At 60.7% G+C, this 27,681-nt stretch overlaps 1 protein-coding gene across 1 annotated transcript in view; it reads left to right on the top strand.

Moving 5' to 3' along the window:
• Positions 1-25,694, top strand: part of VPS16 (VPS16 core subunit of CORVET and HOPS complexes) — a 30,324-nt gene extending 4,630 nt beyond the window's left edge. The window contains exons 7-25 of the mRNA XM_074540657.1: positions 845-967; positions 1,708-1,763; positions 2,856-2,945; positions 4,104-4,198; positions 4,894-4,970; positions 6,171-6,302; positions 6,384-6,511; positions 6,594-6,629; positions 9,697-9,805; positions 10,573-10,707; positions 10,803-10,911; positions 12,185-12,282; positions 13,003-13,107; positions 17,214-17,291; positions 19,589-19,758; positions 20,546-20,642; positions 22,798-22,901; positions 25,127-25,369; positions 25,403-25,694. Coding sequence (XP_074396758.1) covers positions 845-967; positions 1,708-1,763; positions 2,856-2,945; positions 4,104-4,198; positions 4,894-4,970; positions 6,171-6,302; positions 6,384-6,511; positions 6,594-6,629; positions 9,697-9,805; positions 10,573-10,707; positions 10,803-10,911; positions 12,185-12,282; positions 13,003-13,107; positions 17,214-17,291; positions 19,589-19,758; positions 20,546-20,642; positions 22,798-22,901; positions 25,127-25,271 — 1,887 coding nt within the window. The 3' untranslated portion in view covers positions 25,272-25,369; positions 25,403-25,694. The remainder of the gene's footprint in view (positions 1-844; positions 968-1,707; positions 1,764-2,855; positions 2,946-4,103; positions 4,199-4,893; positions 4,971-6,170; positions 6,303-6,383; positions 6,512-6,593; positions 6,630-9,696; positions 9,806-10,572; positions 10,708-10,802; positions 10,912-12,184; positions 12,283-13,002; positions 13,108-17,213; positions 17,292-19,588; positions 19,759-20,545; positions 20,643-22,797; positions 22,902-25,126; positions 25,370-25,402) is intronic.
• Positions 25,695-27,681: the final 1,987 nt, after the last annotated feature.

The following is a 27,681-nucleotide window of genomic DNA, read 5'->3' as shown; positions in this document are numbered from 1 at the left end:
CACTTGGGGGTCACTCCAAGGTCCCCATTGGTGACTCTCCAGTCCTGACCATGCCCCTGGTGTCACTCTGAGCCGCATTGGTGTCCCCTGGTGTGCCCCAGTCCTGACCGCACCACCTGGGGGTCACTCTGAGGTCCCTGTTGGTGTCCCCAGTGGTGAACCCCCTGTCCTGACCTTGTCCCCTGGTGTCCCCATGGTGTCCCTGTCCTGACCATGCCCCTGGTGTCACTCTGGTCCCCCGCTGGTGTCCCCTGGTGACCTTCTCCTGTCCTGACCATGCCCCTGGTGTCACTCTGAGCCCTGTTGGTGTCCCCATTGGTGACTCCTCTGTCCTGACCATGCCCCTGGTGTCACTCTGAGCCCCATTGGTGTCCCCTGGTGACCCCCCCCTGTCCTGACCATGCCCCTGGTGTCACTCTGGTCCCCCATTGTTGTCCTCAATGGTGACCCCCCTGCCCTGACCATGCCCCTGGTGTCACTCTGGTCCCCCGTTGGTGTCCCCATTGGTGACTCTCCAGTCCTGCCTCTGCCCCTGATGTCACTCTGATCTCCCCATTGGTGTCCCCATGGTGTCCCTGTCCTGACCATGCCCCTGGTGTCACTCTGGTCCCCCGTTGGTGTCCCCATTGATGACACCTCTGTCCTGACCGTGCCCCTGGTGTCACTCTGATCCCCCGTTGGTGTCCCCATTGATGACTCCTCTGTCCTGACCATGCCCCTGGTGTCACTCTGGTCCCCCGTTGGTGTCCCCATGGTGTCCCTGTCCTGACCATGCCCCTGGTGTCACTCTGGTCCCCCGCTGGTGTCCCCACGGTGTCCCCACGGTGTCCCCCCTGTCCCACAGACGCCCCCCGGGCTGAGCCCCTCGGCGGGGCCGTTCCTGCACGTGGCCGTGTCCTTCACCCACCGGCAGCTGGCGCTGTTCTGCGACTCCGGCTGCGTCTGGATGGGAGCGGCCTCGCTCAAGGTGAGCCCTGAACCCCTGCCTGCCACTGAGAGTCATTAATTAGAACCAAATTAAAAATCGTTACCTGCCATTGGTAATAATAATAAAAAAATAAATAAATCTTTGCTGCCATTGATAATAATAATAATTTAAAAATCTTTGCCTGCTATTGGTAATAATAATAATAAATATTTCCTGCCATTGATAGTAATAATAATAGTAAAAAATCTTTGCCTGCTGTTGATAATACTAATAATTAAAAAAAATCTTTGACTGCCATTGATAATAATAATAAAAAATGTCTTTATCTGCCACTGGTAGTAGTAATACTAATACTAATACTACTAGTAATAAATCTTTGCCTGCTGTTGATGATAAAAAAATATAAAAAGCTTTGACTGCCATTGATAATAATAATAATAATAATAATAATAATAATAATAATAATAATAATAATAATAATAATAATAATAATAATAATAATTTTTAAAAAATCTTTGCCTGACATTGATAATAATAATAGCAAAAAACTCTTTGCCTGACATTGATGATGATAATAAATAATAAAAAAAAATCTTTGCTTGACATTGATAATAGTAAAAAAAAAGTTTTTCCCAGAGCTGGATCTGGAAGCTCCTGTGGGACCTTCTGGTGGCCCAGCAGCCACCCTGCATTCCTCCCATTCCCAGTTTCCCACATTCCCAGTTTCCCCCATTCCCAGTTCCCCCAGGAGTGTCCCTGACCCCTCTCCTCTCCCACAGGAGAAGTTCTGCGAGTTCAACACCGGCATCCGAACCCCGCCCAAGCAGATGGTTTGGTGAGCTGCCTGTCCCTGTCCCCTGTCCCCATGTCCCTGTCCCTGTCCCTGTGCCACCCCCAGCCCCATGGGACCCACGGGTGTCCCTGTCCCCGTTTGGGGTCCCCATGGCTGTGGTTGATGGGTTGTTGTCCCATGGCTGTGGTTGATGTTGGGGTCCCAGGTGTGGCTGATGTTGGGGTCCCAGGCTGTGGCTGATGGGTTGGGGTCCCAGGGCTGTGGTTGATGTTGGGGTCTCATGGCTGTGGTTGATGGGTTGGGGTCCCGGGCTGTGGCTGATGGGTTGAGGTCCCAGGCTGTGGTTGATGTTGGGGTCCCAGGCTGTGGCTGATGGGTTGGGGTCCCAGGCTGTGGTTGATGGGTTGAGGTCCCAGGCTGTGGTTGATGTTGGGGTCCCAGGCTGTGGCTGATGTTGAGGTCCCAGGCTGTGGTTGATGTTGGGGTCCCAGGCTGTGGCTGATGTTGGGGTCCCAGGGCTGTGGTTGATGTTGGGGTCCCAGGCTGTGGCTGATGGGTTGGGGTCCCAGGCTGTGGTTGATGTTGGGGTCCCAGTCTGTGGTTGATGTTGGGGTCCCAGGCTGTGGTTGATGTTGGGGTCCCAGGCTGTGGTTGATGTTGGGTCCCAGGGCTGTGGTTGATGTTGGGGTCACAGGGCTGTGGTTGATGGGTTGGGGTCCCAGGCTGTGGTTGATGTTGGGGTCCCAGGCTGTGGCTGATGTTGGGGTCCCATGGCTGTGGTTGATGTTGGGGTCCCATGGCTGTGGCTGATGTTGGGGTCCCAGGCTGTGGTTGATGGGTTGGGGTCCCAGGCTGTGGCTGATGTTGGGGTCCCAGGGCTGTGGTTGATGTTGAGGTCCCGGGCTGTGGTTGATGGGTTGGGGTCCCAGGCTGTGGCTGATGTTGGGGTCCCGGGCTGTGGTTGATGTTGGGGTCCCAGGCTGTGGTTGATGTTGGGGTCCCATGGCTGTGGTTGATGTTGGGGTCCCAGGCTGTGGCTGATGTTGGGGTCCCGGGCTGTGGCTGATGTTGGGGTCCCATGGCTGTGGTTCATGTTGGGGTCCCATGGCTGTGGCTGATGTTGGGGTCCCGCAGGTGCACGCGGCCCCGCAGCCGGCAGCGCGCCGTGGTGCTGGCCTGGGAGCGGCAGCTCATGGTGGTGGGCAACTCCTCGGAGTGCATCCGGTATCCTTTGGGGACAGGGACACGCCAGGGGCGCTGCCACCTCCTCTGGCACCCACACTGCGTGTCCCCTCGCTGCTCTGTCACCAGGGATGTCCCCAGGTCCTTCCCTTGTCCCCGGGGGATGCTCACAGGTGGGCTGGAATCCCCAGGTCCTTTTCTGTCCCATGGGATGATCCCAAGTCTTTTTCCCATCTCATGAGATGCTCCCTTATCCTTTTCTGTTCCCTGGGATGTTCCCAAATCCTTTCCCCATCCCATGGGATTCTCCCAAGTCCTTCCCTTGTCCCAGGGGGTGCTCACAGATTGTTTTCTGTCCCATGGGATGCTCCCAGCCCCACAGTGGCTCCCAGGTCCTTCTCTGTCTAATAGGATGTTTTTAGGTCCTTCCCTTGTCCCATGGGATGCTCCCAGGTCCTTTTCTGTCCCATGGGATGTTCCCAACCCCACTCTGACTTCCAGATCCTTTTCAGTTCCCTGGGATGTTCCCAAATCCTTTCCCCATCCCACGGGATGCTCCCAGGTCCTTCTCCTGTCCCAGGAGGTGCTCCCAGGTCCTTTTCTGTCCCATGGGATGCTCCCAAGCCCCAGAGTGGCTCCCAGGTTGTTCCCCTGTCCCATGGGATGTTCCCAGGTCCTTCCTCATCCTAGGGGATGCTCCCAGGTCCTTTTTCCATCCCATTGGATGCTCCCAGGTCCTTCCCTTGTCCCAGGAGATGCTCCCAAGCCTCACAACGGCTCCCAGGTCCTTCCCCATCCCATGGGATGCTCCCAGATCCTTCCCTATCCTATGGGATCTTCCCAAGTCCTTTCCCCATCCCGTGGGATGTTCCCAGGTCCATTCCCCATCCCATGGGATGTTCCCAGATCCTTCCCCATCCCTTGGGATTGTTCCAGGTGCTCCTCTATCCCATGAAATGCTCCCAGGTCCTTCTCCCATCCCATGGGATGCTCCCAGGTCACTCTGTCCCATAGGATGTTCCCAAGTCCTTCCCTTGCCCCATGGGATGCTCCCAGGTCCTTTCCTTTTCCTAGGAGATCTTCCCAAGTCCTTCCCCTGTCCCATGGGATGCTCCCAAGTCCTTTCCCCATCCCATGGGGTTCCAGTCTCTCCGTGCTGTCCCAGAGCCGTGTCCATGGGCGCCCTTAGCAGGATCCCAGCTTTGTCCTGGATGAGGATTCCTACCTGGTGCCCGAGCTGGACGGGGTCAGGATCCTGTCCCGCAGCACCCACGAGTTCCTGCACGAGATCCCCGGTGAGTTCCCTGCCCTCCTGGGCCCCTGGGCTGTGGGATCCTGGCACAGGAATTCCCTGAGGAGCTGTGGATGCTCCATCCCTGGGAATGTCCCAGGGCAGGTGGAACATGGGGTTTGGAGCACCCTGGGATGGTGGGAGGTGTCCCTGGTGGCGCTGGGTGGGATTGAAGGTCCCTTCCCACCCAAACCTGTCTGGGATTCTGGAGCCAGGCTGGGAGAGCTGGGAATGTTCCCCTGGAGAAGGGAAAATTCCAGGGAATCCTCAGAGTCCCTGGAGGGGCTCCAGGAGAGCTGCAGAGGGACTGGGGACAAGGCCTGCAGGGACAGGAGCCAGGGAATGGCTCCCACTGGGAAAGGGGAGATTGGGCTGGGATCTTGGCAAGGGATTGCTGGCTGGGCTGGAATTCCCAGATTTGCTGTGGCTGCCCCTGGATCCCTGGCAGTGTCCAAAGCCAGCCTGGATGGACTTGGATCCACCTGGGACGGTGGGAGCTGTCCCTGCCCATGGATGGGGTGGAATTATTGGGCTTTCAGATCCCTTCCCACCCAACCCATTCGACGATCCCGGTGCTGGAGGGGATCATGGAAGGAGCTCCTGGAAGCTGCAGGGCGCTGCCAGGTGCTGGCACTGGCACCAGGTGCCACCCCCAGGCTGGAGCAGCCCCTGATGCCCTCTGTGTCCCCGTCCCTGCAGAGGCCAGCCAGGAGATTTTCCGCATCGCCTCCATGGCCCCGGGCGCTCTGCTGCTGGAGGCTCAGAAGGAGTACGAGGTACATCCCCCTCCCAGAGAGCCCCCCGGGGCTGGCTTCCCCAGGGATCTGTGTCCCAGGGATCTGTGTCCCAGGGCATCCCCAGGGATCTGTGTCCCAGGGATCTGTGTCCCAGGGATCTGTGTCCCAGGGCATCCCCAGGGATCTGTGTCCCAGGGATCTGTGTCCCAGGGATCTGTGTCCCAGGGCTTCCCCAGGGATCTGTGTCCCAGGGATCTGTGTCCCAGGGATCTGTGTCCCAGGGCTTCCCCAGGGATCTGTGTCCCAGGGATCTGTGTCCCAGGGCATCCCCAGGGATCTGTGTCCCAGGGCATCCCCAGGGATCTGTGTCCCAGGGATCTGTGTCCCAGGGCTTCCCCAGGGATCTGTGTCCCAGGGATCTGTGTCCCAGGGATCTGTGTCCCAGTACATCCCCAGGGATCTGTGTCCCAGGGATCTGTGTCCCAGGGATCTGTGTCCCAGGGCATCCCCAGGGATCTGTGTCCCAGGGCATCCCCAGGGATCTGTGTCCCAGGGATCTGTGTCCCAGGGATCTGTGTCCCAGGGATCTGTGTCCCAGGGCATCCCCAGGGATCTGTGTCCCAGGGCATCCCCAGGGATCTGTGTCCCAGGGCATCCCCAGGGATCTGTGTCCCAGGGATCTGTGTCCCAGGGCATCCCCAGGGATCTGTGTCCCAGGGATCTGTGTCCCAGGGATCTGTGTCCCAGTACATCCCCAGGGATCTGTGTCCCAGTACATCCCCAGGGATCTGTGTCCCAGGGATCTGTGTCCCAGGGATCTGTGTCCCAGGGATCTGTGTCCCAGTACATCCCCAGGGATCTGTGTCCCAGGGCTTCCCCAGGGATCTGTGTCCCAGGGCTTCCCCAGGGATCTGTGTCCCAGGGATCTGTGTCCCAGGGATCTGTGTCCCAGGGCATCCCCAGGGATCTGTGTCCCAGGGCATCCCCAGGGATCTGTGTCCCAGGGATCTGTGTCCCAGGGCATCCCCAGGGATCTGTGTCCCAGGGATCTGTATCCCAGGGCTTCCCCAGGGATCTGTGTCCCAGGGATCTGTGTCCCAGGGATCTGTGTCCCAGGGATCTGTGTCCCAGGGCTTCCCCAGGGATCTGTGTCCCAGGGATCTGTGTCCCAGGGCTTCCCCAGGGATCTGTGTCCCAGGGATCTGTGTCCCAGGGCTCCCCCTTGCCCCCGTCCTGCAGAAGGAGAGCCAGAAGGCCGACGAGTACCTGCGGGAGATCCGCGAGCAGCAGCTGCTCCCCGAGGCCGTGGGGCAGTGCATCGAGGCTGCGGGCTACGAGCACGAGCCTGAGACCCAGAAATCCCTGCTGAGGGTGAGCCAGCACAAGCAGGAGGAGGAGGAGGGAGCTGAACAATGAAGGATTTTCCCTGATTTCCCCCCGCTGATCCCACAGGCAGCATCCTTTGGGAAGTGTTTCCTGGATAAGTTCCCTCCGGAGGGGTTCGTGCGCATGTGCCAGGAGCTGCGGGTGCTCAACGCCATCAGGGATTACCAGATCGGGATCCCGCTCACCTTCACCCAGTATCCTCCTGCCTGCCTGCCGTGGGGTCAGGGCCTGCCCGGGGCAGCCGTGATCCCAAATGTGCCTTGACTGTCCCTGCAGATACAAGCAGCTCACCATCGAGGTGCTGCTGGACAGGTGAGAGCCCCACGGCCCCGGAGCATCCCGAGCCTTCCCGTGGTTCCCATCCCGAATGCTGTGTGTCACAGTCCCTGTCCTCATGTCCTCATGTCCTCATCCTGCAGTGCATAGACCAAAATCCCCATCCCACCTTCCCCGTCCCACATTTCCTGTTCCTGGGTTCTCATCTTTCAATCCCTGTCCCAAATTCCCCATCCCACAGTTCCCATCCTGTTCCCATATCCAGGGGCTGAGCAGCTCCAGGCACTCATGGACCCCTCTAAATTCCCTCCACCCCAAATACCCTGTCCCCATGCCCCCATCCCACCTTCCCCATCCCAGTGCCCCCCATCCCAAATCCCCCATCCCAAATTCCCCATCCCAAATCCCCCATCCCAAATTCCCTATCCCAAATCCCCCATCCAGCATTGCCCATCCCAAATTTCCCATCCTACCTTCCCCATCCCAAATCCCCCATCCCAATGCCACCATCTCACATTCCCCATCCCTCATTCCCCATCCCACATTCCTCATCCCAAAATCTCCATCCCAAATTCCCCATCCCATTCCCATATCCAGGTGCTGTGCAGCTCCCAGCACTTGGGGACCTCTCTAAATCCCCTCCATCCCACATTCCCCATCCCAAATTCCCCATCCCTCATTCCCTGTCCCACATTTCCCATCCCAAATCCCCCATCCCAAATCCCCCATCCCAAATCCCCCATCCCAAATCCCCCATCCCACATTCCCCATCCCAAGTCCCCCATCCCACATTCCCCATCCCAAATCCCCCATCCCAATGCCCCCATCCCAAAACCCCATCCCAAATTCCCCATCCCAATGCCCCGATCCCAAATCCCCCATCCCAAATTCCCCATCCCTCATTCCCTGTCCCACATTCTCCATCCCAAATCCCCCATCCTAATGCCCCCATCCCAAATCCCTCATCCCACATTCCCCGTCCCAAATTCCCCATCCCAATGCCCCAATCCCAAATCCCCCATCCCAAATTCCCTATCCCTAATCCCCCATCCAGCATTGCCCACCCCAAATTTCCCATCCTGCCTTCCCCATCCCAAATCCCCCATCCCAAATCCCCCATCCCAATGCCATCATCTCACATTCCCCATCCCTCATTCCCCATCCCACATTCCTCATCCCAAATTCTCCATCCCAAATTCTCCATCCCAAATTTCCTATCCCACCTTCCCTATCCCAAATCCCCCATCCCAAATTCCCCATCCCATTCCCATATCCAGGTGCTGTGCAGCTCCCAGCACTTGGGGACCTCTCTAAATCCCCTCCATCCCACATTCCCCATCCTATGATCCCCACCCCAAATTCCCCATCCCAGGGCCCCCATCCCACATTTCCCATCCCACTTTTCCCATCCCATATTTCCCATCCCAAATTCCCCATCCCTCATTCCCTGTCCCACATTCCCCATCCCACATTCCCCATCCCAAATCTCCCATCCCAAATCCCCCATCCCAATGCCCCAATCCCAAATCCCCCATCCCAAATCCCCCATCCCAAATTCCCCATCCCATTCCCATATCCAGGGGCTGAGCAGTTCCCAGCACTTGGGGATCTCCCAAACCCAAGCCAACTCCTCAATTCCCTGTACCCACCCTGCGTGTCCCCCTGTCCCCCCTGTATCCCCCTGACCTCTCCATGTCCCCCTGTCCCCCCTGGTGTCCCCTGACCCCCGTATCCCCCTGACCTCTCCATGTCCCCCTGTTGTGCCCCCATGTCCTCTATCCCCCTGGTGTCCCCTTGTCCTCTCATGTCCCCTGACCACTCCATGTCCCCTGAGCCCTTGTGTGTCCCCCTGACCACTCCATGTCCCCTGTCCCACCATGTTCCCCTCTCCCTTCCATGTCCCCTGTCCCTCTGAGCCCTCCATGTCCCCATGTCCCCCTGTGTCCTCCTGTCCCCCTGTGTCCTCCTGTCCCCTCCATGTCCCCCAACCTTGTGTGTCCCCTGTCCCTCCTGGTATCCTATGTCCCCCTGTCTCTCATATGCCCCTGACCCCTCCATGTCCCTCTATCGCCCATATCCCCCTGACCCCTCCATATCTCCCTGACCCCTCCATGTCCCCTGACCTCACCGTGTCCCCTGTCCCCCTTGGTGTCCCCTGACCCCTCCATGTCCCTCTGTTCCCCATATCCCCTTTTTCCCCATATGCTCCTAACCTCTCCATGTCCCCTGTCCCCCTGGTGTCCCCTTTCCCCCTATGTCCCCTTTCCCCCTGTGTCTCCCTGAGCCCTCCATGTCCCCTGTCCCCCTGGTGTCCCTGTCTGTCCATTCCCCCTGACCCCTCCATGTCCCCTCACCCCCCCTGGTGTCCCCTGTCCCCTTCATGTCCCATGTCCCCCTGTGTCCCCTGTCTGTCCATTTCCCCTGACCTCTCCATGTCCCCTGTCCCCCTGGTGTCCACTTTCCCCCTATGTCCCCTGAGCCCCCCATGTCCCCCTGAGCCCTCCATGTCCCCCTGTGTCCCCTGTCCCTCCTGGTGTCCCTCCTGGTGTCCTCTGACCTCTCCATGTCCCCTGTCCCCCTGGTGTCCCCTGTCTGTCCATTCCCCCTGGCCTCTCCATGTCCCCTGACCTCCCCCCGGTGTCCCCTGTCCCCTTGTATTCCCTTTCCCCCCATATCCCTCTGACCCCTCCATGTCCCCTCACCCCCCCTGGTGTCCCCTGTCCCCTCCATGTCCCCCTGTGTCCCCTCTCCCCACTGGTATCCCCTGACTCCTTCATGTCCCCTGTCCCCCATATCCCCTTTCTCCCCCATATCCCCCCTGACCCCTCCATGTCCCCCCAGTGTCCCCTGATCCCCATGTGTCTCCTGTCCCTCCTGGTGTTCCCTTTCCCCCCATATCCCCCTGACCCCTCCATGTCCCCCCAATGTCCCCTCTCCCCCTGTGTCTCCTGTCCCCCCTGATGTCCCCTGTCCCTCCTGGTGTCCCCTGACCCCTCCATATCCCCCTTTCTCCCATATCCCCCTGTCCCCCCGTGCCCCCCTGACCCCTCCATGTCCCCACGGTGTCCCTGTCCCCCTGATGTCCCCGTGCCGCTGTCCCCAGGCTGGTGCTGCGCCGCCTGTACCCGCTGGCCATCCGCATCTGCGAGTTCCTGCGCCTGCCCGAGATGCAGGGCGTCAGCCGCATCCTGGCACACTGGGCCTGCTACAAGGTGAGTGCCCCCATGTCCTCTGTGCCCCCCGGTGTCCCCTTGTCCTCTCATGTCCCCTGACCCTTCCATGTCCCCTGAGCCCTTGTGTGTCCCCCTGACCACTCCATGTCCCCTGTCCCACCATGTTCCCCTCTCCCCTCCATGTCCCCTGTCCCTCCGTGCCCTCTGAGCCCTCCATGTCCCCATGTCCCTCCATGTCCCCTGTCCCCCTGTGTCCTCCTGTCCCCTCCATGTCCCCCAACCTTGTGTGTCCCCTGTCCCTCCTGGTATCCTATGTCCCCCTGTCCCTCATATCCCCCTGACCCCTCCATGTCCCTCTATCCCCCATATCCCCCTGACCCTTCCATATCTCCCTGACCCATCCATGTCCCCTGACCTCACCGTGTCCCCTGTCCCCTCTGGTGTCTCCTGACCCCCTTGGTGTCCCCTGACCCCTCCATGTCCCCCTGTTCCCCATATCCCCTTTTTCCCCATATGCTCCTGACCTCTCCATGTCCCCTGTCCCCCTGGTGTCCCCCTGAGCCCTCCATGTCCCCCTGATGTCCCCTGATCCCCCTGTGTCTCCTGTGCCCCCTGATGTCCCCTGTCCCTCCTGGTGTCCCCTGACCCCTCCATGTCCCCCTGTTCCCCATATCCCCTTTTTCCCCATATGCTCCTGACCTCTCCATGTCCCCTGTCCTCCTGGTGTCCCCTTTCCCCCTATGTCCCCCGGGACACCCCAGCCCGCCTCGGGGGACACCTGGGGACGCCCCTCGCCGTCCCCACAGGTGCAGCAGAAGGACAAGTCGGACGAGGAGGTGGCCCAGGCCATCAACCAGAAGCTCGGGGACACGGCGGGCATCTCCTACTCGGACATCGCCACGCGCGCCTACGACTGCGGCCGCGCCGAGCTGGCCATCAAGGTGGGCTGGTGGCACCGGGGAGGGCACGCTGGGGTGGCACTGCCACCCCCACCCCCCACCGGGTGACAGGGTGACAGCGCTGTGCCCCCGGGCAGCTGCTGGAGTACGAGCCCCGGAGCGGGGAGCAGGTGCCGCTGCTGCTCAAGATGAAACGGAGCAAGCTGGCCCTGGGCAAAGCCATCGAGAGCGGGGACACCGACCTGGGTGAGGGGACAGGGGGGTCTGGGGGGGTTTGGGGGAGCCTTTTGGGGTGTATTGGGGTCTGGGAGAGCTTTTTGGGGTGTATTGGGGTCTGGTTGAATCCTTTGGGACCATTTTGGGGTCTGGGGGAGCCTTTTGGGGTGTATTGGGGTCTGGGACAGCCTTTTGGGGGCATTTCAGGGTCTGGGAGAGACCCTTGGGACCATTTTGGGGTCTGGGAGAGCCCCTTGGAAAGTTTTGGGGTCTGGTTGAATCTCTTGGGACCATATTGGGGTCTGGGAGAGGCCTTTGGGGGTGTATTGGGGTCTGGGGGAGCCCTTTGGGGGTGTATTGGGGTCTGGGGGAGCCTTTTGGGGGCATTTCAGGGTCTGGGAGATCTTTTTGTGGTGTATTGGGGTCTGGGGGAGCCTTTTGGGGTGCATTGGGGTCTGGGAGAGCTTTTTGGGGGCTTTTCAGGGTCTGGGAGAGCCCCTTGGGAATGTTTTGGTGTGTGGATGAATCCTTTGGGACCATATTGGGGTCTGGGAGAGCTTTTGGGGGTGTATTTGGGTCTGGGGGAGCCTTTTGGGGATGTGTTGGGGTCTGGGGGAGCCTTTTGAGGGTGTATTGGGATTTGGAAGAGCTTTTTGGGGGTGTGTTGGGGTTTGGGGGAGCCTCCTGGGAATGTTTTGGGGTCTGGATGAATCCTTTGGGACCATTTTGGGGCATTTGAGGAGTCCCTTGGGATAATTTTGGGGTCTGGGGGAGCCTTTTGGGGGCATTTTGGGGTCTGGGGGAGCACGTGGAGGATCAGGGGGCACAGAGGGGATTGGGAGGCGCAGGAGAAAACCCCAACAAACCCTGAGTGACCCCAAACCCTGTGTCCCTGTCCCCTGTCCCTGTGTCCCCCATCCCTGTCCCTGTCCCCTTCCCTGTCCCTGTCCCTGTTCCTTTCCCTGTCCCTGTCCCTGTCCCTTTCCCTGTCCCTGTCCCCTGTCCCTGTCCCCGTCCCTGTCCCTGTCCCTGTCCCTGTCCCTGTCCCTGTTCCCTGTCCCTGTTCCCTGTCCCCCTGTCCCTGTCCCTGTCCTTGTCCCCTTGTCCCTGTCCCTGTTCTCGTTCCCTGTCCCTGTCCCTGTTCCCTGTCCCCTGTCCCTGTTCCCTGTCCCTGTCCCTGTCCCCCTGTTCCTGTCCCTGTTCCCTGTCCCTGTCCTTGTCCTTGTCCTTGTCCCCTGTCCCCTGTCCCTGTCCCTGTCCCTGTCCCTGTCCCGTGTCCCATGTCCCTGTCCCTGTCCCCCAGTGTACACCGTTGTGCTGCACCTCAAGAACGAGCTCAACCGCGGCTCCTTCTTCATGACCCTGCAGAACCAGCCCGTGGCGCTGAGCCTGTACCGCCAGGTGAGCCCCAAAAACCAACACCCCAAAAACCCCAAAAAACCCCCAAAAACATCCTGAGAGCACAGCCTGTACCGCCAGGTCAGCACCCCAAAAACCCCAGGAACCCCATAGCACCCCAAAAACACCATAGCACCTCAAAAACCCCCTGAGAGCACAGCCTGTACCGCCAGGTGAGCCCCCCAAAACACCCCAAAATCTCAAAAATCCCCTGAGTGACCCCAAAAACCCCAAAAACACCCCAAAAACCCCAAAAACACCCAAAAAAACCCCATAGCACCCCAAAACCCCCCTTAGTAACCCCAAAATCCCTGAGTGACCCCAAAAACCCCTGAGCACCCCAAAAACACCCTGAGAGCACAGCCCGTACCGCCAAGTGAGGGGCAGGGACACCCCAAAAACCTCCTAAGACCACAGCCTGTACTGGTGAGCACCCCAAAAACCCCAAAAGCACCCTGAGTGATCCCAAAACCACACAGCCTGTACCACCAGGGACCCCAAAAAACCCCTGAACACCCCCAAAAATCCCCGACACCCTCCCCAGTGAGTGACCCCCACCCCAAAACCCCTGAACCACCCTGAGCATCTTTGGGGCAGGAACTCTCCCAAAACCCCAAAGGTCTGCCTTGACCCCAAAAGTGTCCCTTGTCCCCAAAAGTGTCCCTTGACCCCAAAGGTGACCCCAAAACCCCAAAGGTGACCCCAAATTCTCGTGTCCCCCAGTTCTGCCGGCACCAGGAGCGGGAGACGCTGAAGGATTTGTACAACCAGGACGACAACCACCAGGAGCTGGGCAACCTGCACGTGCTGGGGGGCTACGGCCAGAAGGTCTGTGGGGTCTGGGGTTTGGGGTTTGTGGGGTTTGGGGTTTGGGGTTTGGGATTTGGGGTTTGGGATAGGAGTATTGTGGGGTTTTGGGGGAGTTTTGGGGGTTTTGGGGACTTTCAGGGGGTCACTTTTGCTGGGGGGCTATGGCCAGAAGGTCTGTGGGGTCTGGGGTTTGGGATTTGTGGGGTTTGGGGTCTGGGGTTTGGGGTTTGTGGGATCTGGGGTTTAGGATTTGGAGTTTGAGATGGGGGAATTGTGGGGTTTTGGGGGAGTTTTGGGGGTTTTGGGGACTTTCAGGGGGTCACCAGGAGCTGGGCAAGCTGCACGTGCTGGGGGGTACGGCCAGAAGGTCTGTGGGGTCTGGGGTTTGGGATTTGTGGGGTTTGGGGTCTGGGATTTGGGGTTTGGGGTCTAGGGTTTGGGATGGGGGAATTGTGGGACTGGGATGGAGAATGTGGGGTTTTGGGGGAGTTTTGGGGGTTTTGGGGACTTTCAGGGGGTCACCAGGAGCTGGGCAACCTGCACGTGCTGGGGGGCTACGGCCAGAAGGTCTGTGGGGTCTGGGGTTTGGGATTTGTGGGGTTTGGGGTTTGTGGGGTCTGGGATTTGGGGTTTGGGGTATGGGGTTTGGGGTCTGGGATAGGGGAATTGTGGGGTTTTGGGGGAGTTTTGGGGGTTTTGGGGACTTTCAGGGGGTCACTTTTGCTGGGGGGTAAGGCCAGAAGGTCTGTGGGGTCTGGGGTTTGGGATTTGTGGGGTTTGTGGGGTTTGGGATTTGTGGGGTTTGGGGTCTGGGGTTTGAGATTTGGGGTCTGGGATAGGGGAATTGTGGGATTGGGATGGAGAATGTGGGGTTTTGGGGGAGTTTTGGGGGTTTTGGGGACTTTCAGGGGGTCACCAGGAGCTGGGCAACCTGCACGTGCTGGGGGTTATGGCCAGAAGGTCTGTGGGGTCTGGGGTCTGGGGTTTGGGATTTGTGGGGTTTGGGGTTTGGGGTCTGGGGTCTGGGATAGGGGAATTGTGGGGTTTTGGGGGAGTTTTGAGGGTTTTGGGGACTTTCAGGGGGTCACTTTTGCTGGGGGGTACGGCCAGAAGGTCTGTGGGGTCTGGGGTTTGGGATTTGTGGGGTTTGTGGGGTTTGGGATTTGGGGTTTGGGATTTGGGGTTTGGGATGGGGGAATTGTGGGATTGGGATGGAGAATGTGGGGTTTTGGGGGAGTTTTGGGGGTTTTGGGGGTGTTCGGAGTCACCAGGAGCTGGGCAACCTGCACGTGCTGGGGGGCTACGGCCAGAAGGTCTGTGGGGTCTGGGGTTTGGGGTTTGTGGGGTTTGTGGGGTTTGGGATTTGGGGTTTGGGATGGGGAAATTGTGGGGTTTTGGGGGAGTTTTGGGGTTTTTGGGGGTGCTTGGGGTCACCAGGAGCTGGGCAACCTGCACGTGCTGGGGGATATGGCCAGAAGGTCTGTGGGGTCTGGGGTCTGGGATTTGTGGGGTTTGTGGGGTTTGGGATTTGGGGTCTGGGATAGGGGAATTGTGGGGTTTTGGGGGAGTTTTGGGGACTTTCAGGAGGTTACCAGGAGCTGGGCAAGCTGCACGTGCTGGGGGGTACGGTCAGGTCTGTGGGGTTTGGGGTTTGTGGGGTTTGGGGTCTGGGGTTTGGGGTTTTTTGGGGTTTGGGGTCTGGGATGGGGGAATTGTGGGATTGGGATGGAGAATGTGGGGTTTTGGGGGAGTTTTGGGGGTTTTGGGGACTTTCAGGGGGTCACCAGGAGCTGGGCAAGATGCACGTACTGGGGGGTATGGTCAGAAGGTCTGTGGGGTCTGGGGTCTGGGATTTGTGGGGTTTGGGGTCTGGGATTTGGGGTTTGTGGGGTTTGGGGTTTGGGGTTTGGGATTTGGGGTCTGGGATGGGGAAATTGTGGGGTTTTGGGGGAGTTGTGAGGGTTTTGGGGACTTTCAGGGGGTCACCAGGAGCTGGGCAACCTGCACGTGCTGGGGGGCTACGGCCAGAAGGTCTGTGGGGTCTGGGGTTTGTGGGGTTTGTGGGGTTTGGGGTCTGGGGTTTGGGATTTGGGGTCTGGGATGGGGGAATTGTGGGGTCTGGGTGTGGGAATTGTGGGGTTTTGGGGGAGTTTTGGGGGTTTTGGGGACTTTCAGGGGGTCACCAGGAGCTGGGCAACCTGCACGTGCTGGGGGGTACGGTCAGGTCTGTGGGGTCTGGGGTTTGGGGTTTGTGGGGTTTGGGGTTGGTGGGGTTTGGGATTTGGGATAGGGGTATTGTGGGATTGGGATGGAGAATGTGGGGATTGGGATGGATCTGGGAATTGTGGGATTTGGGATGGAGCTGGGAATTGCAGGATTTGGGATGGAGGGAATTGAGGAATTTGAGGTGGGGGAATGACAGGGATTTGAAATAGAGGGAGTTGTGGGATTTGGGATGGATGTGGGAATTGTGGGATTTGGGATGTGGGAATTGTGGGATTTGGGATGTGGGAATTGTGGGATTTGGGATGTGGGAATGTGGGGATTTGGGGTGGAGCTGGGAATTGTGGGATTTGGGATGTGGGAATTGTGGGATTTGGGATGGATCTGGGAATTGTGGGATTTGGGATGTGGGAATGTGGGGACTGGGATGGATCTGGGAGTTGTGGGATTTGGGATGTGGGAATGGCAGGATTGGGATGTGGCAATGGGGCTCTGGGTGTGGGAATGGGGATTTGCCAGTTTGCACCCCAGGGCTGTGGGGACCGTGCCCATCCCGTGCCACCTGTGCCAGGCTTGGGATCCTGCCCAGGGGGTCGGGATCTGTCCCAGGATCCGACCCAGGGAATGACGTGTCTGTGCCATGTCCCTGTGCCATGTTCTTGTCCGTGTCCCTGTGCCATGTCCTTGTCCGTGTCCCTGTGCCCTGTCCCTGTGCCCTGTCCCTGTGCCATGTTCTTGTCCGTGTCCTGTGCCCTGTCTCTGTGCCATGTCCCTGTGCCATTTCTTGTCTGTGTCTGCATGCCATGTCCCCATGCCATGTCCATGTCCCCATGTCCCTGTCTGTGTCCCTGTGCCATGTCCCTGTGCCATGTCCTTGTCCGTGTCCCTGTGCCATGTTCTTGTCCATGTCCCTGTGCCCTGTCCCTGTGCCCTGTCCCTGTGCCATGTTCTTGTCTGTGTCCTGTGCCCTGTCCCTGTGCCGTGTCCCTGTGCCCTGTCCCTGTGCCATGTCCCTGTGCCATGTCCCTGTGCCATGTCCGTGTGCCATTTCTTGTCTGTGTCCCTGTGCCATGTCCCTGTGCCCTGTCCCTGTGCCATGTCCCTGTGCCCTGTCCCTGTGCCCTGTCCCTGTGCCATTTCTTGTCTGTGTCCCTGTGCCCTGTCCCTGTGCCATGTCCCTGTGCCATGTCCTTGTCCGTGTCCCTGTGCCCTGTCCCTGTGCCATGTCCCTGTGCCATGTCCGTGTGCCATGTCCCTGTGCCATGTCCCTGTGCCATTTCTTGTCTGTGTCCTGTGCCATGTCCCTGTGCCCTGTCCCTGTGCCATTTCTTGTCCGTGTCCCTGTGCCCTGTCCCTGTGCCATTTCTTGTCTGTGTCCCTGTGCCATGTCCCTGTGCCCTGTCCCTGTGCCATTTCTTGTCTATGTCTCCATGCCATGTTCCCATGCCATGTCCATGTCCCCATGTCCATGTCCCCATGTCCCTGTGCCCTGTCCCTGTGCCATGTCCTTGTCCGTGTCCCTGTGCCCTGTCCCTGTGCCATGTCCCTGTGCCCTGTCCCTGTGCCATGTTCTTGTCCATGTCCCTGTGCCCTGTCCCTGTGCCATGTCCCTGTGCCATGTCCTTGTCCGTGTCCCTGTGCCCTGTCCCTGTGCCCTGTCGCTGTGCCATGTTCTTGTCCTTGTCCCTGTGCCCTGTCCCTGTGCCATTTCTTGTCTGTGTCTCCATGCCATGTCCCTGTGCCCTGTCCCTGTGCCATTTCTTGTCTGTGTCCTGTGCCATGTCCCTGTGCCATTTCTTGTCCGTGTCCCTGTGCCATGTCCATGTCCCCATGTCCCCGTGCCATTTCTTGTCTGTGTCTCCATGCCATGTCCATGTCCCCATGTCCCCGTGCCATCCCAGCGGATCGAGGGCCGCGTGGCCGCCCTGCAGAACGCCCTGGATGAGTTCTACAAGGCCAAGAACGACTTTGCTGCCAAGGTGGGAGTGCCCAGGGGACACCAGGGGGACACCAGGGATGAGGTCACCTGTGCCTGCCCCGGGGACAAGGCTGGGGGAGTGGCTGCCTGTCCAGGGGCATGGCTGGGATGGGGACATTGAGGCTGGGACAGGGACACCAAGGATGGGACAGGGCTGGGATGGAGACCCTGAGGCTGGGACAGGGACCCCGAGGCTGGGCTGGGGACATTGAGGATGGGACAGGGACCCCAAGGGTGGGACAGGGACCCTGGGGCTGGGCTGGGGACATTGAGTATGGGACAGGGACATCAAGGCTGAGACAGGGACCCTGAGGCTTGGACAGGGACACCAAGAATGGAATTCGGACCTTGAGGCTGGGACAGGGACACCAAGAATGGGACAGGGACCCTGGGGCTGGGCTGGGGACATTGAGGCTGGGACAGGGACCCAAGGGTGGGACAGGGCTGGGGAACAGACCCCAGGGCTGGGCTGGGGACATTGAGGTTGGGACAGGGACACCAAGGCTGGATCAGGGAGCTCAGGGTTGGGATGGGGACTGTGGGCTATGACAGGGACACCAAGGCTGTGACAGAGCTGGAAAAGGGACCCCAAGGGTGGGACAGGGCTGGGAAAGGGACCTCAGGATGGGATGGGGACATTGAGGCTGGGACAGGGACCTCAGGATGGGACAGGGACACCACGGCTGGATCAGGGAGCTCAGGGTTGGGATGGGGACTGTGGGCTATGACAGGGACACCAAGGCTGTGACAGAGCTGGAAAAGGGACCCCAAGGGTGGGACAGGGCTGGGAAAGGGACCTCAGGATGGGATGGGGACATTGAGGCTGGGACAGGGACCTCAGGATGGGACAGGGACACCAAGGCTGGATCGGGGACCTCAGGGCTTGTACAGGAACCCCAAAGATGGGATGGAGATCCTGGGGCTGGGAGAGGGACCCTGGGGCTGGGCTGGGGACATTGAGGCTGGGACAGGGACACCAAGGCTGGATTGGGGACCTCAGGGCTTGCACAGGGACCCCAAAGCTGGGATGGAGACCCTGGGGCTGGGATGGGGACATTGAGGCTGAGACAGGGACACCAAGGCTGGGACAGGGACACCAAGGCTGGGACAGGGACACCAAGGCTGGATTGGGGATCTCAGGGCTTGTACAGGGACCCCAAATCTGGGATGGAGATCCTGGAACTGTGGTGGGACAGGGACCCTGGGGCTGGGACAGGGGCCCTGGGGGTGGGACAGGGGCCCTGGGGCTGGGCTGGGGACATTGAGGTTGGGACAGGGACACCAAGGCTGGATCGGGGACCTCAGGGTTGGGATGGGGACTGTGGGCTGGGACAGAGCTTCAAAAGGGACCCCAAGGGTGGGACAGGGCTGGGAAAGGGACCTCAGGTTGGGATGGGGATCCTGGGGGTGGGATGGCGACATTGAGGCTGGGACAGGGACACCAAGGATGGGACAGGGACACCAAGGCTGGGACAGGGACCCTGAGGCTGGACTGGGGACATGAAGCTGAGACAGAGACACCAAGGCTGGATTGGGGACCTCAGGTCTTGTACAGGAACCCCAAAGATGGGATGGAGATCCTGGGGCTGGGACAGGGACCCTGGGGCTGGGACAGGGACCCTGGGGCTGTGCTGGGGACACTGAGGCTGGGACAGGGACACCAAGGCTGGGACAGGGAGCTCAGGGTTGGGATGGGGACTGTGGGCTGGGACAGGGACACCAAGGCTGGGACAGGGACACCAAGGGTGGATTGGGGACCTCAGGACTTGTACAGGGACCCCAAATCTGGGATGGAGATCCTGGAACTGTGATGGGACAGGGACCCTGGGGCTGGGACAGGGACCCTGGGGCTGGGACAGGGACCCTGGGGCTGGGCTGGGGACTTTGAGGCTGGGGGTGGGACACCAAGGCTGGGACAGGGACACCAAGGGTGGGACAGGGACACCAAGGGTGGATCGGGGACCTCAGGGTTGGGATGGGGACTGTGGGCTGGGACAGAGCTTCAAAAGGGACCCCAAGGGTGGGACAGGGCTGGGGAAGGGACCTCCAGGGGTGGGGACATTGAGGCTGGGCCAGGGGACACCAAGGCTGGGCCAGGAGCTCTGGGGCTGACACAGGGACATCAAGGCTGGGACAGGGACCTCAGGGATGGGATGGGGACTCTGGGGCTGGGACAGGGACATTGAGGCTGGATCAGGGACTCTGGGGACATCAGAGTGTGGGCCAGGGCAGGGCTGGGGACACTGAGAGTGGCCCAGGACATGGCTGAGGGCATCGAGGCTGTCCCCATGTCCCCAGGCCACCGAGGAGCAGATCAAGCTGCTGCGGCTGCAGCGGCACCTGCAGGAGGAGCTGGACAAGCCCTACCTGGACCTGTCCCTGCACGACACCGTGGCCACCCTCATCCTGGACGGGCACCACAAGCGCGCCGAGCAGCTCTACCGGGACTTCAGGATCCCGGACAAGAGGTGGGGACAGCGCTGGGGACACTCAGGGACAGCCCTGGGGGGGTCAGGGACAGCCCTGGGGACACTCAGGGACAGCCCTGGGGGAGCGGGGAACACTCAGGGACAGCTCTGGGGACACTCAGGGACAGCCCTGGGGACACTCAGGGACAGCCCTGGGGGTCAGGGACAGCCCTGGGGGGCTCAGGGACAGCTCTGGGGACACTCAGGGACAGCCCTGGGGCTCAGGGACAGCCCTGTGGGGGTTCAGGGACAGCCCTGGGGGCTCAGGGACAGCCCTGGGGGACTCAGGGACAGCCCTGGGGGCTCAGGGACAGCCCTGGGGGTCAGGGACAGCCCTGGGGACACTCAGGGACAGCTCTGGGGACACTCAGGGACAGCCCTGGGGGTCAGGGACAGCCCTGGGGACACTCAGGGACAGCCCTGGGGGACTCAGGGACAGCCCTGGGGACACTCAGGGACAGCCCTGGGGGGTCAGGGACAGCCCTGGGGGGGTCAGGGAAAGCTCTGGGGACGCTCAGGGACAGCTCTGGGGACGCTCAGGGACAGCCCTGGGGACACTCAGGGACAGCCCTGGGGACACTCAGGGACAGCTCTGGGGACACTCAGGGACAGCCCTGGGGACACTCAGGGACAGCCCTGGGGGGCTCAGGGACAGCGCTGGGGACACTCAGGGACAGCCCTGGGGGGGTCAGGGACAGCCCTGGGGGTCAGGGACAGCCCTGGGGACACTCAGGGACAGCTCTGGGGACACTCAGGGACAGCCCTGACCCCCTGTGCCCTGTGCCAGGTACTGGTGGCTGAAGATCAACGCCCTGGCCACCCGCGGGGACTGGGAGGAGATGGAGAAGTTCTCCAAGAGCAAGAAGTCGCCCATTGGGTACCTGGTGAGAGCTTGGGCTGTGTCAGTCACCCCCTCCCTGCCCTCCCATCCTCTTCCTCCCCATTCCCACTCTGCCATCCTCTTCCTCCCCTCTCCAGCTCCACCCTCCTCTTCCTCCCCTCCCTGCCCTTCCCACCCTTTTCTTCTCCTCTCCAACGCTCCCACTCTCTTCCTCCTTCCTTTCCTTCCCATCGTCTTCCTCCCCGTCCCAGTTCTCCCATCCCCTTCCATCTCTATCTCTGCCATCTTCTTCCTCCCATCCTCTTCCTCCCATCCTCTCCCATTCTCTTCCTCCCCTCTCCAGCTCTTTCATCTCCTTCTTGCCTTCTCCATCTCCCCATACTCTTCCTCCTTTCTCCTGCTCCCCCTCTTCTTCCCTCTCCATCTCTCCCATCCTCTCCCTCTCATCCTCTTCCTCCTTCTCCAGCCTTCCCATCCTCTTCCTCCCCTTTCCACCTCCACCATCCTTTTCCTCCTCTCTCCCTCCCTTCTCCATCTCTCCCAGTCCCATTCCTGCTCTTCCACCATTTGCCTTCCTTCTCCATCTCCCCATCCTCTTCCTCCCTTCTGCCTTCCCATCTTCTTCCCTCTCCATCCATCCATCATCTCCCTCCCATCCTCTTCCTCCCCATTACAGCTCTCCCATCCTCTTCCTCCCTTCTCCATCTCTCCCATCCTCTTCCTCCCTTCTCCATCTCTCCCATTCTTCCTTCCTTCTTCAGCCTTCCCATTCCTGCTCTCCCACCCTCATCATCCTCTCTCCAGCCCTTCCACTGTTTTCCTTCCTTCTCCATCTCCGCCATCCTCTTCCTCCTTCCCCAACACTCCCATCCTTGCATTCCCATCCCCTTCCTGCCCTTTTCACCTCCCACCATCCTTTTCCTCGTCTCTCCAATGCTCCCATCCTCTTCTTCCCCATTCCCTTCCCATTCCTGCTCTTCCACCATTGTCATCCTTTCTCCATCTCCCCATCCTCTTCCTCCCTTCTGCCCTCCCATCTTCTTCCCTCTCCAACCCATCCATCACCTCCCTCCCATCCTCTTCCTCCCCATTACAGCTCTTCCACACTCTTCCCTCTCTGACCTCCCATCCTCTTCCTCCCTTCTCCATCTCTCCCATCCTCTTCCTCCCTTCTCCATCTCTCCCATCCTCTTCCTCCCTTCTCCATCTCTCCCATCCTCTTCCTCCCTTCTCCATCTCATCCATCCTCTTCCTCCCTTCTCCATGTCTCCCATTCTTCCTTCCTTCTTCAGCCTTCCCATTCCTGCTCTCCCACCCTCATCATCCTCTCTCCAGCCCTTCCACTGTTTTCCTTCCTTCTCCATCTCCGCCATCCTCTTCCTCCTTCCCCAACCCTCCCATCCTTGCATTCCCATCCCCTTCCTCCCCTTTTCACCTCCCACCATCCTTTTCCTCGTCTCTCCAACGCTCCCATCCTCTTCTTCCTCATTCCAGCTCTTCCACCATTGTCATCCTTTCTCCATCTCCCCATCCTCTTCCTCCCTTCTGCCCTCCCATCTTCTTCCCTCTCCAACCCATCCATCATCTCCCTCCCATCCTCTTCCTGCCCTTTTCACCTCCACCATCCTTTTCCTCCTCTCTCCAACCCTCCCATCCTCTTCCTCCCCATTCCATCTCTCCCATTCCCTTCCCATTCCTTCTCTTCCACCATTTGCCTTCCTCCTCCGTCTCCCCATCCTCTTCCTCCCTTCTGCCTTCCCATCTTCGTCCCTTTCCAACCCATCCATCCTCTCCCTCCCATCCTCTTCCTCCCCATTACAGCTCCTCCACACTCTTCCCTCTCTGACCTCCCATCCTCTTCCTCCCTTCTCCATCTCTCCCATCCTCTTCCTCCCCATTCCATCTCTCCCATTCCCTTCCCATTCCTTCTCTTCCACCATTTGCCTTCCTCCTCCGTCTCCCCATCCTCTTCCTCCCTTCTCCATCTCTCCCATTCCCTTCCCATTCCTTCTCTTCCACCATTTGCCTTCCTCCTCCGTCTCCCCATCCTCTTCCTCCCTTCTCCATCTCTCCCATTCCCTTCCCATTCCTTCTCTTCCACCATTTGCCTTCCTCCTCCGTCTCCCCATCCTCTTCCTCCCCTCTCCAGCCCCTCCATCCTTCTCTCCCCACTTCTCCGTGCTCTTCCTCCCTCGCAGCCCTTCGTGGAGGTGGCGGTGAAGCACCACAACCGCTACGAGGCCAAGAAGTACGCGCCGCGTGTGCCGCCCGAGCAGCGCGTCAAGGCCTTCGTGCTCGTGGGGTGCGTGGGGACATCCTGGGACCTGAGGGGACACCCCGGGACCTGAGGGGACATCCTGGGGGACACCCGGGGACCTGAGGGGACATCCTGAGGGACACCCGGGGACCTGAGGGGACATCCAGGGGGACATCCAGGGACCCTCAGGGGACATCTTGGGGGACACCCAGGGACCCTCAGGGGACATCCTGAGGGACACCCGGGGACCTGAGGGGACATCTTGGGGGACACCCAGGGACCCTCAGGGGACATCCTGAGGGACACCCAGGGACCTGAAGGGACATCCTGGGGGACATCCTGGAGGACATCCAGGGACCTGAGGGGACATCCAGGGACCTCAGGGGACATCCTGGGGGACACCCGGGGACCTGAGGGGACATCCTGGGGGACATCCAGGGACCCTCAGGGGACATCTTGGGGGACACCCAGGGACCCTCAGGGGACATCCTGAGGGACACCCGGGGACCTGAGGGGACATCCAGGGGGACACCCGGGGACCTGAGGGGACATCCTGGGGGACATCCAGGGACCTGAGGGGACATCCAGGGACCTGAGGGGACATCCGGGGACCTGAGGGGACATCCTGGGGATCCTCAGTGGGGGGACACCCGGGGGATGCTCAGGGAGTGCATCCAGGGGACCCTTAGGGGGTATCCCAGGGACCCTTGGAGGGACATCCAGGGGATCCTTGGAGGACATCCTAGGGACCCTCAGGGGACATCCTGGGACCCTCAGGGGACATCCTAGGGACACTCAGGGGACATCCTGGATCCCTCAGGGGACATCCCAGGGATACTTAGGGGGGGACATTCAGGGAATCCTCAGGGGACATCCTGGACATACTCAGGGGGACATGCAGGGGACTCTTGGGGTGGCAACCAGGGACGCTTGGGGGGACATCCTGAGGACACTTGGTGGGACATGCAGGGGATCCTTGAGGGACATCTTGGGGACTCTCAGGAGGACATGCAGGGGATCCTTGGGGGACATCCCAGGGACCCTTCTGGGGACGTGCAAGGGACTCTTGGGGTGGCATCCAGGGACCCTTGGGGTGGCATCCAGGGACCCTTGGGGGGGACATCCAGGGGACTCTCAGGGGAACATCCTGGGGACCCTGGTGGGGACATCCCAGGGACCCTCAGGGGAACATCATGCGAACCCTCAGGGGACATTCTGGGGACCCTCAGTGCAGGGACATCCAGGGACATTCTGGGGACCTTCATGGGGACATCCCAGGGACACTTGGGGGATATCCAAGGGGACCTTCAGGGGGACATCCAGGGGACCCTTGTAGGGGACAGCCAGGGGACCCTGGGGGGAACATCCTGAGGACGCTCATGGGACATGCAGGGGACTCTCAGGAGGACATGCAGGGGATCCTTGGGGGACATCCCAGGGACCCTTCTGGGGACGTGCAAGGGACTCTTGGGGTGGCATCCAGGGATCCTTGGGGGGGACATCCTGGGGACTCTCAGGTGGACATTTGGGGACCATCAGGGGACATCCAGGGGACCCTTGTGGAAACATCCCGAGGACATTCAGGGGACATCCAGGGACCCTCGGGAGGGGACATCCTGGGAACCTTTGCAGGGACATCCAGGGGATCCTTGTGGGGACATCCCAGGGACCCTCAGGGGCACATCCAGGGGACCCTCAGGGGAACATCATGGGAACCCTCAGGGGACATTCTGGGGACCCTCAGTGCAGGGACATCCAGGGACATTCTGGGGACCTTCATGGGGACATCCCAGGGACACTTGGGGGATATCCAAGGGGACCTTCAGGGGGACATCCCAGGGACCCTTCTGGGGACATGCAAGGGACTCTTGGGGTGGCATCCAGGGACCCTTGGGGGGACATCCTGGGGACCTTCGGGAGGACATCCCGGGGACTCTCAGGTGGACATCTGGGGACCATCAGGGGACATCCAGGGGACCATCAGGGGACATCCAGGGGACCCTTGTGGAAACATCCCGAGGACATTCAGGGGACATCCAGGAACCGTTGGGAGGGGACATCCAGGGCACCCTCATGGGGACACCAGGATGTGGAAGCACCCAGTGGAACTCCCCGTGGGGCAGCAGTGGGGATTTGGGGGTGACACTGCGGGAGGCTCTGGGGACACCAGAGCCGCCAGGGCGGTGGGGCAGCCATGGGAAGGTGGGGCTGCCCTGTGTCCCCGTGCTGTCCCCGCTGTGCTGTCCCCTCACGGCTCCGTGGTGTCGCAGGGACCTGGAGCAGGCGGCCGAGGCGGCCGTGGAGCGCAGGAACGAGGCCGAGATGAGCCTGGTGCTGTCCCGGTGCTCCCCCGGCACCGACGGCGCCCTGGTGGAGAGGCTGAACCGAGCCCGGGCACAGCTCCTCAAAAAGTGACACTGGGGACACGCTGGGGACATCCCGGGGACACTGCAGGGACAGCGCATGGACACCACCAGGATGGACACTGGGGGGACACTCCATGGACACCCCAGAGACACCCCAGAGACACCCCATGGACACCGCAGGGACACCTCTTGGACAGCCCATGGACACCCCAGGGACACCCTAGGGACACCCCAAGGACACCCCCATGGACACCCCCAAGGACACCCCAGAGACACCCCAGGGACACCCCCCATGGACACCTTGGGGACACACCAAGGACACCACCAGGACACCCCATGGACACCTCCATGGACATGCTGGGGACACCCCCATGGACATCCTAGGGACACCACCAGGGACAGCCCAGGGACACCCCCAAGGACACTCTGGGGACACTCCATGGACACCCCAGGACTACCCCATGGATACCCCCATGGACACACCAAGGACACACCAGGGGCACCCCATGGACACCCCCAAGGACACCCCAGGACTACCCCAGGGACACCTCTTGGACACCCCAGAGACACCCCCCATGGACACCTTGGGGACACACCAGGGACACCCCCAAGGACACTCTGGGGACACTCCATGGACACCCCAGGGACACCTCTTGGACACCCCAGGACTACCCCAGGGACACCCCCAAGGACACTCTGGGGACACCACCAGGACACCTCAAGGACACCCTGGGGACACCCCAAGGACACCCCCATGGACATGCTGGGGACACCCCATGGACACCCCAGAGACACCCCATGGACACCTTGGAGACACCCCAGGGACACCTCTTGGACAGCCCAAGGACACCCCCATGGACACCTTGGGGACACCCCAGGGACACCGCAGGGACACCCCAGGACTACCCCATGGATACCCCAGGGACACCTCTTGGACACCCCAGAGACACCCCATGGACACCTTGGGGACACCCCAAGGACACCCCAGGACTACCCCATGGATACCCCAGGGACACACCAGGGACACCTCGAGGGGCACCCCAAGGACACCCCCATGGACACCCTCAGGGACACTCTGGGGACACTCCATGGACACCCCAGAGACACCCCAGGGACACCCCATGGACACCCCAGGACTACCCCATGGATACCCCAGGGACACCTCTTGGACACCCCAGAGGCACCCCATGGACACCTTGGGGACACCCCAAGGACACCCCAGGACTACCCCATGGACATCCCCAAGGACACCCCAAGGACACCCCCAGCCCCCCTGGTGTGTCCCTGTCCCCTGGCAGCTGCTCCCGGCCGTGTCCCTGCTGGATGGGTGGCAGAGGTGGCACCGCTGGGGACAGCAGGGTCCCCTCCCTGCCTGTGCAATAAAGAGAAGAGCTCCGTGTCCTGTGTCACCAAGAAGGGCTGGGGGCATTGGGGACATCGGGATGGGTGGGAGGGGACAGTTGGGGACACAGCGGGGTTCAGGAGCGGCTCCAGGGGCCTGGAAGGGGACATCACCAGGTGTCCCCAAGGGTCACTTGGAGGGACAGTGGGGAGGACATGGGGGGAGGCCTTGGGGGATGTTGGGGAGTCCCTGGGGGGACATTGGTGGGGTCCCTGAGGGGACATTGTGAGGATCTTTGCGAGGACACTGGGGGGATGTTGTGGGGATCATTGGAGGGACATGACATTGGGGGTCCCTGGGGGGACATGAGGAGGGTCTTTGGGGGACATTGGGGGGGTCCCAGGGGGACATTATGGGACATTGTGTGGGTCCCTGGGGAGCATTAGGGGACACTGAGGTGGTCCCCGGGGGACGCTGTGGGACACTGGGGGGGTCCCGGGGGACACTGGAGGGGTCCCTGGGCGACACTGTGGGACCCTGGGGGGGGGTCCCCAGGGGACATTGAGGGACACTGGAGGGGTCCCAGAGGGACATTGTAGGACACGGTAGGTGTTCCAGGGGGACACTGGGGAGATCCCAGGGGGAACACTGGGGGGGGGTCCCTGGGCGACACTGTGGGACACTGGAGGGGTCCCAGGGGGACATTGTGGGACGCTGAGGGTGTCCCAGGGGATACTGTGGGGCAGTGTCGGGGGGGGGGGGGTCCCAGGGGGACATTGAGGGAAACTGGAGGGGTCCCAGGGGGACATTGTAGGACACGGTAGGTGTTCCAGGGGGACACTGGGGGGTCCCTGGGGGGACACTGGGTGTTTCCCAGGAGACACTGTGGGACACTGAGGGTGTCCCAGGGGACACTGTGGGACAGTGTCGGGGGGGGGAGGGTCCCAGTGGGACACTGAGGGTGTCCCAGGGGGACATTGTGGAACACTGGGGGGGTCCCAGGGGGACATTGTGGGAGTCCCAGGGGGGCGCTGGGTGCTTCCTAGGGGACAGTGAGGGGGTCCCTGTGGGACACTGGGGGTTCCCGTTCCCGCGCCATCTCGCTCGTCCGCCAGGG

This window comes from Zonotrichia albicollis, chromosome 5 (genome assembly GCF_047830755.1).
Source record: "Zonotrichia albicollis isolate bZonAlb1 chromosome 5, bZonAlb1.hap1, whole genome shotgun sequence".
NCBI lineage: Eukaryota > Metazoa > Chordata > Aves > Passeriformes > Passerellidae > Zonotrichia > Zonotrichia albicollis.
This window is presented reverse-complemented; position numbering and strand designations above follow the sequence as displayed.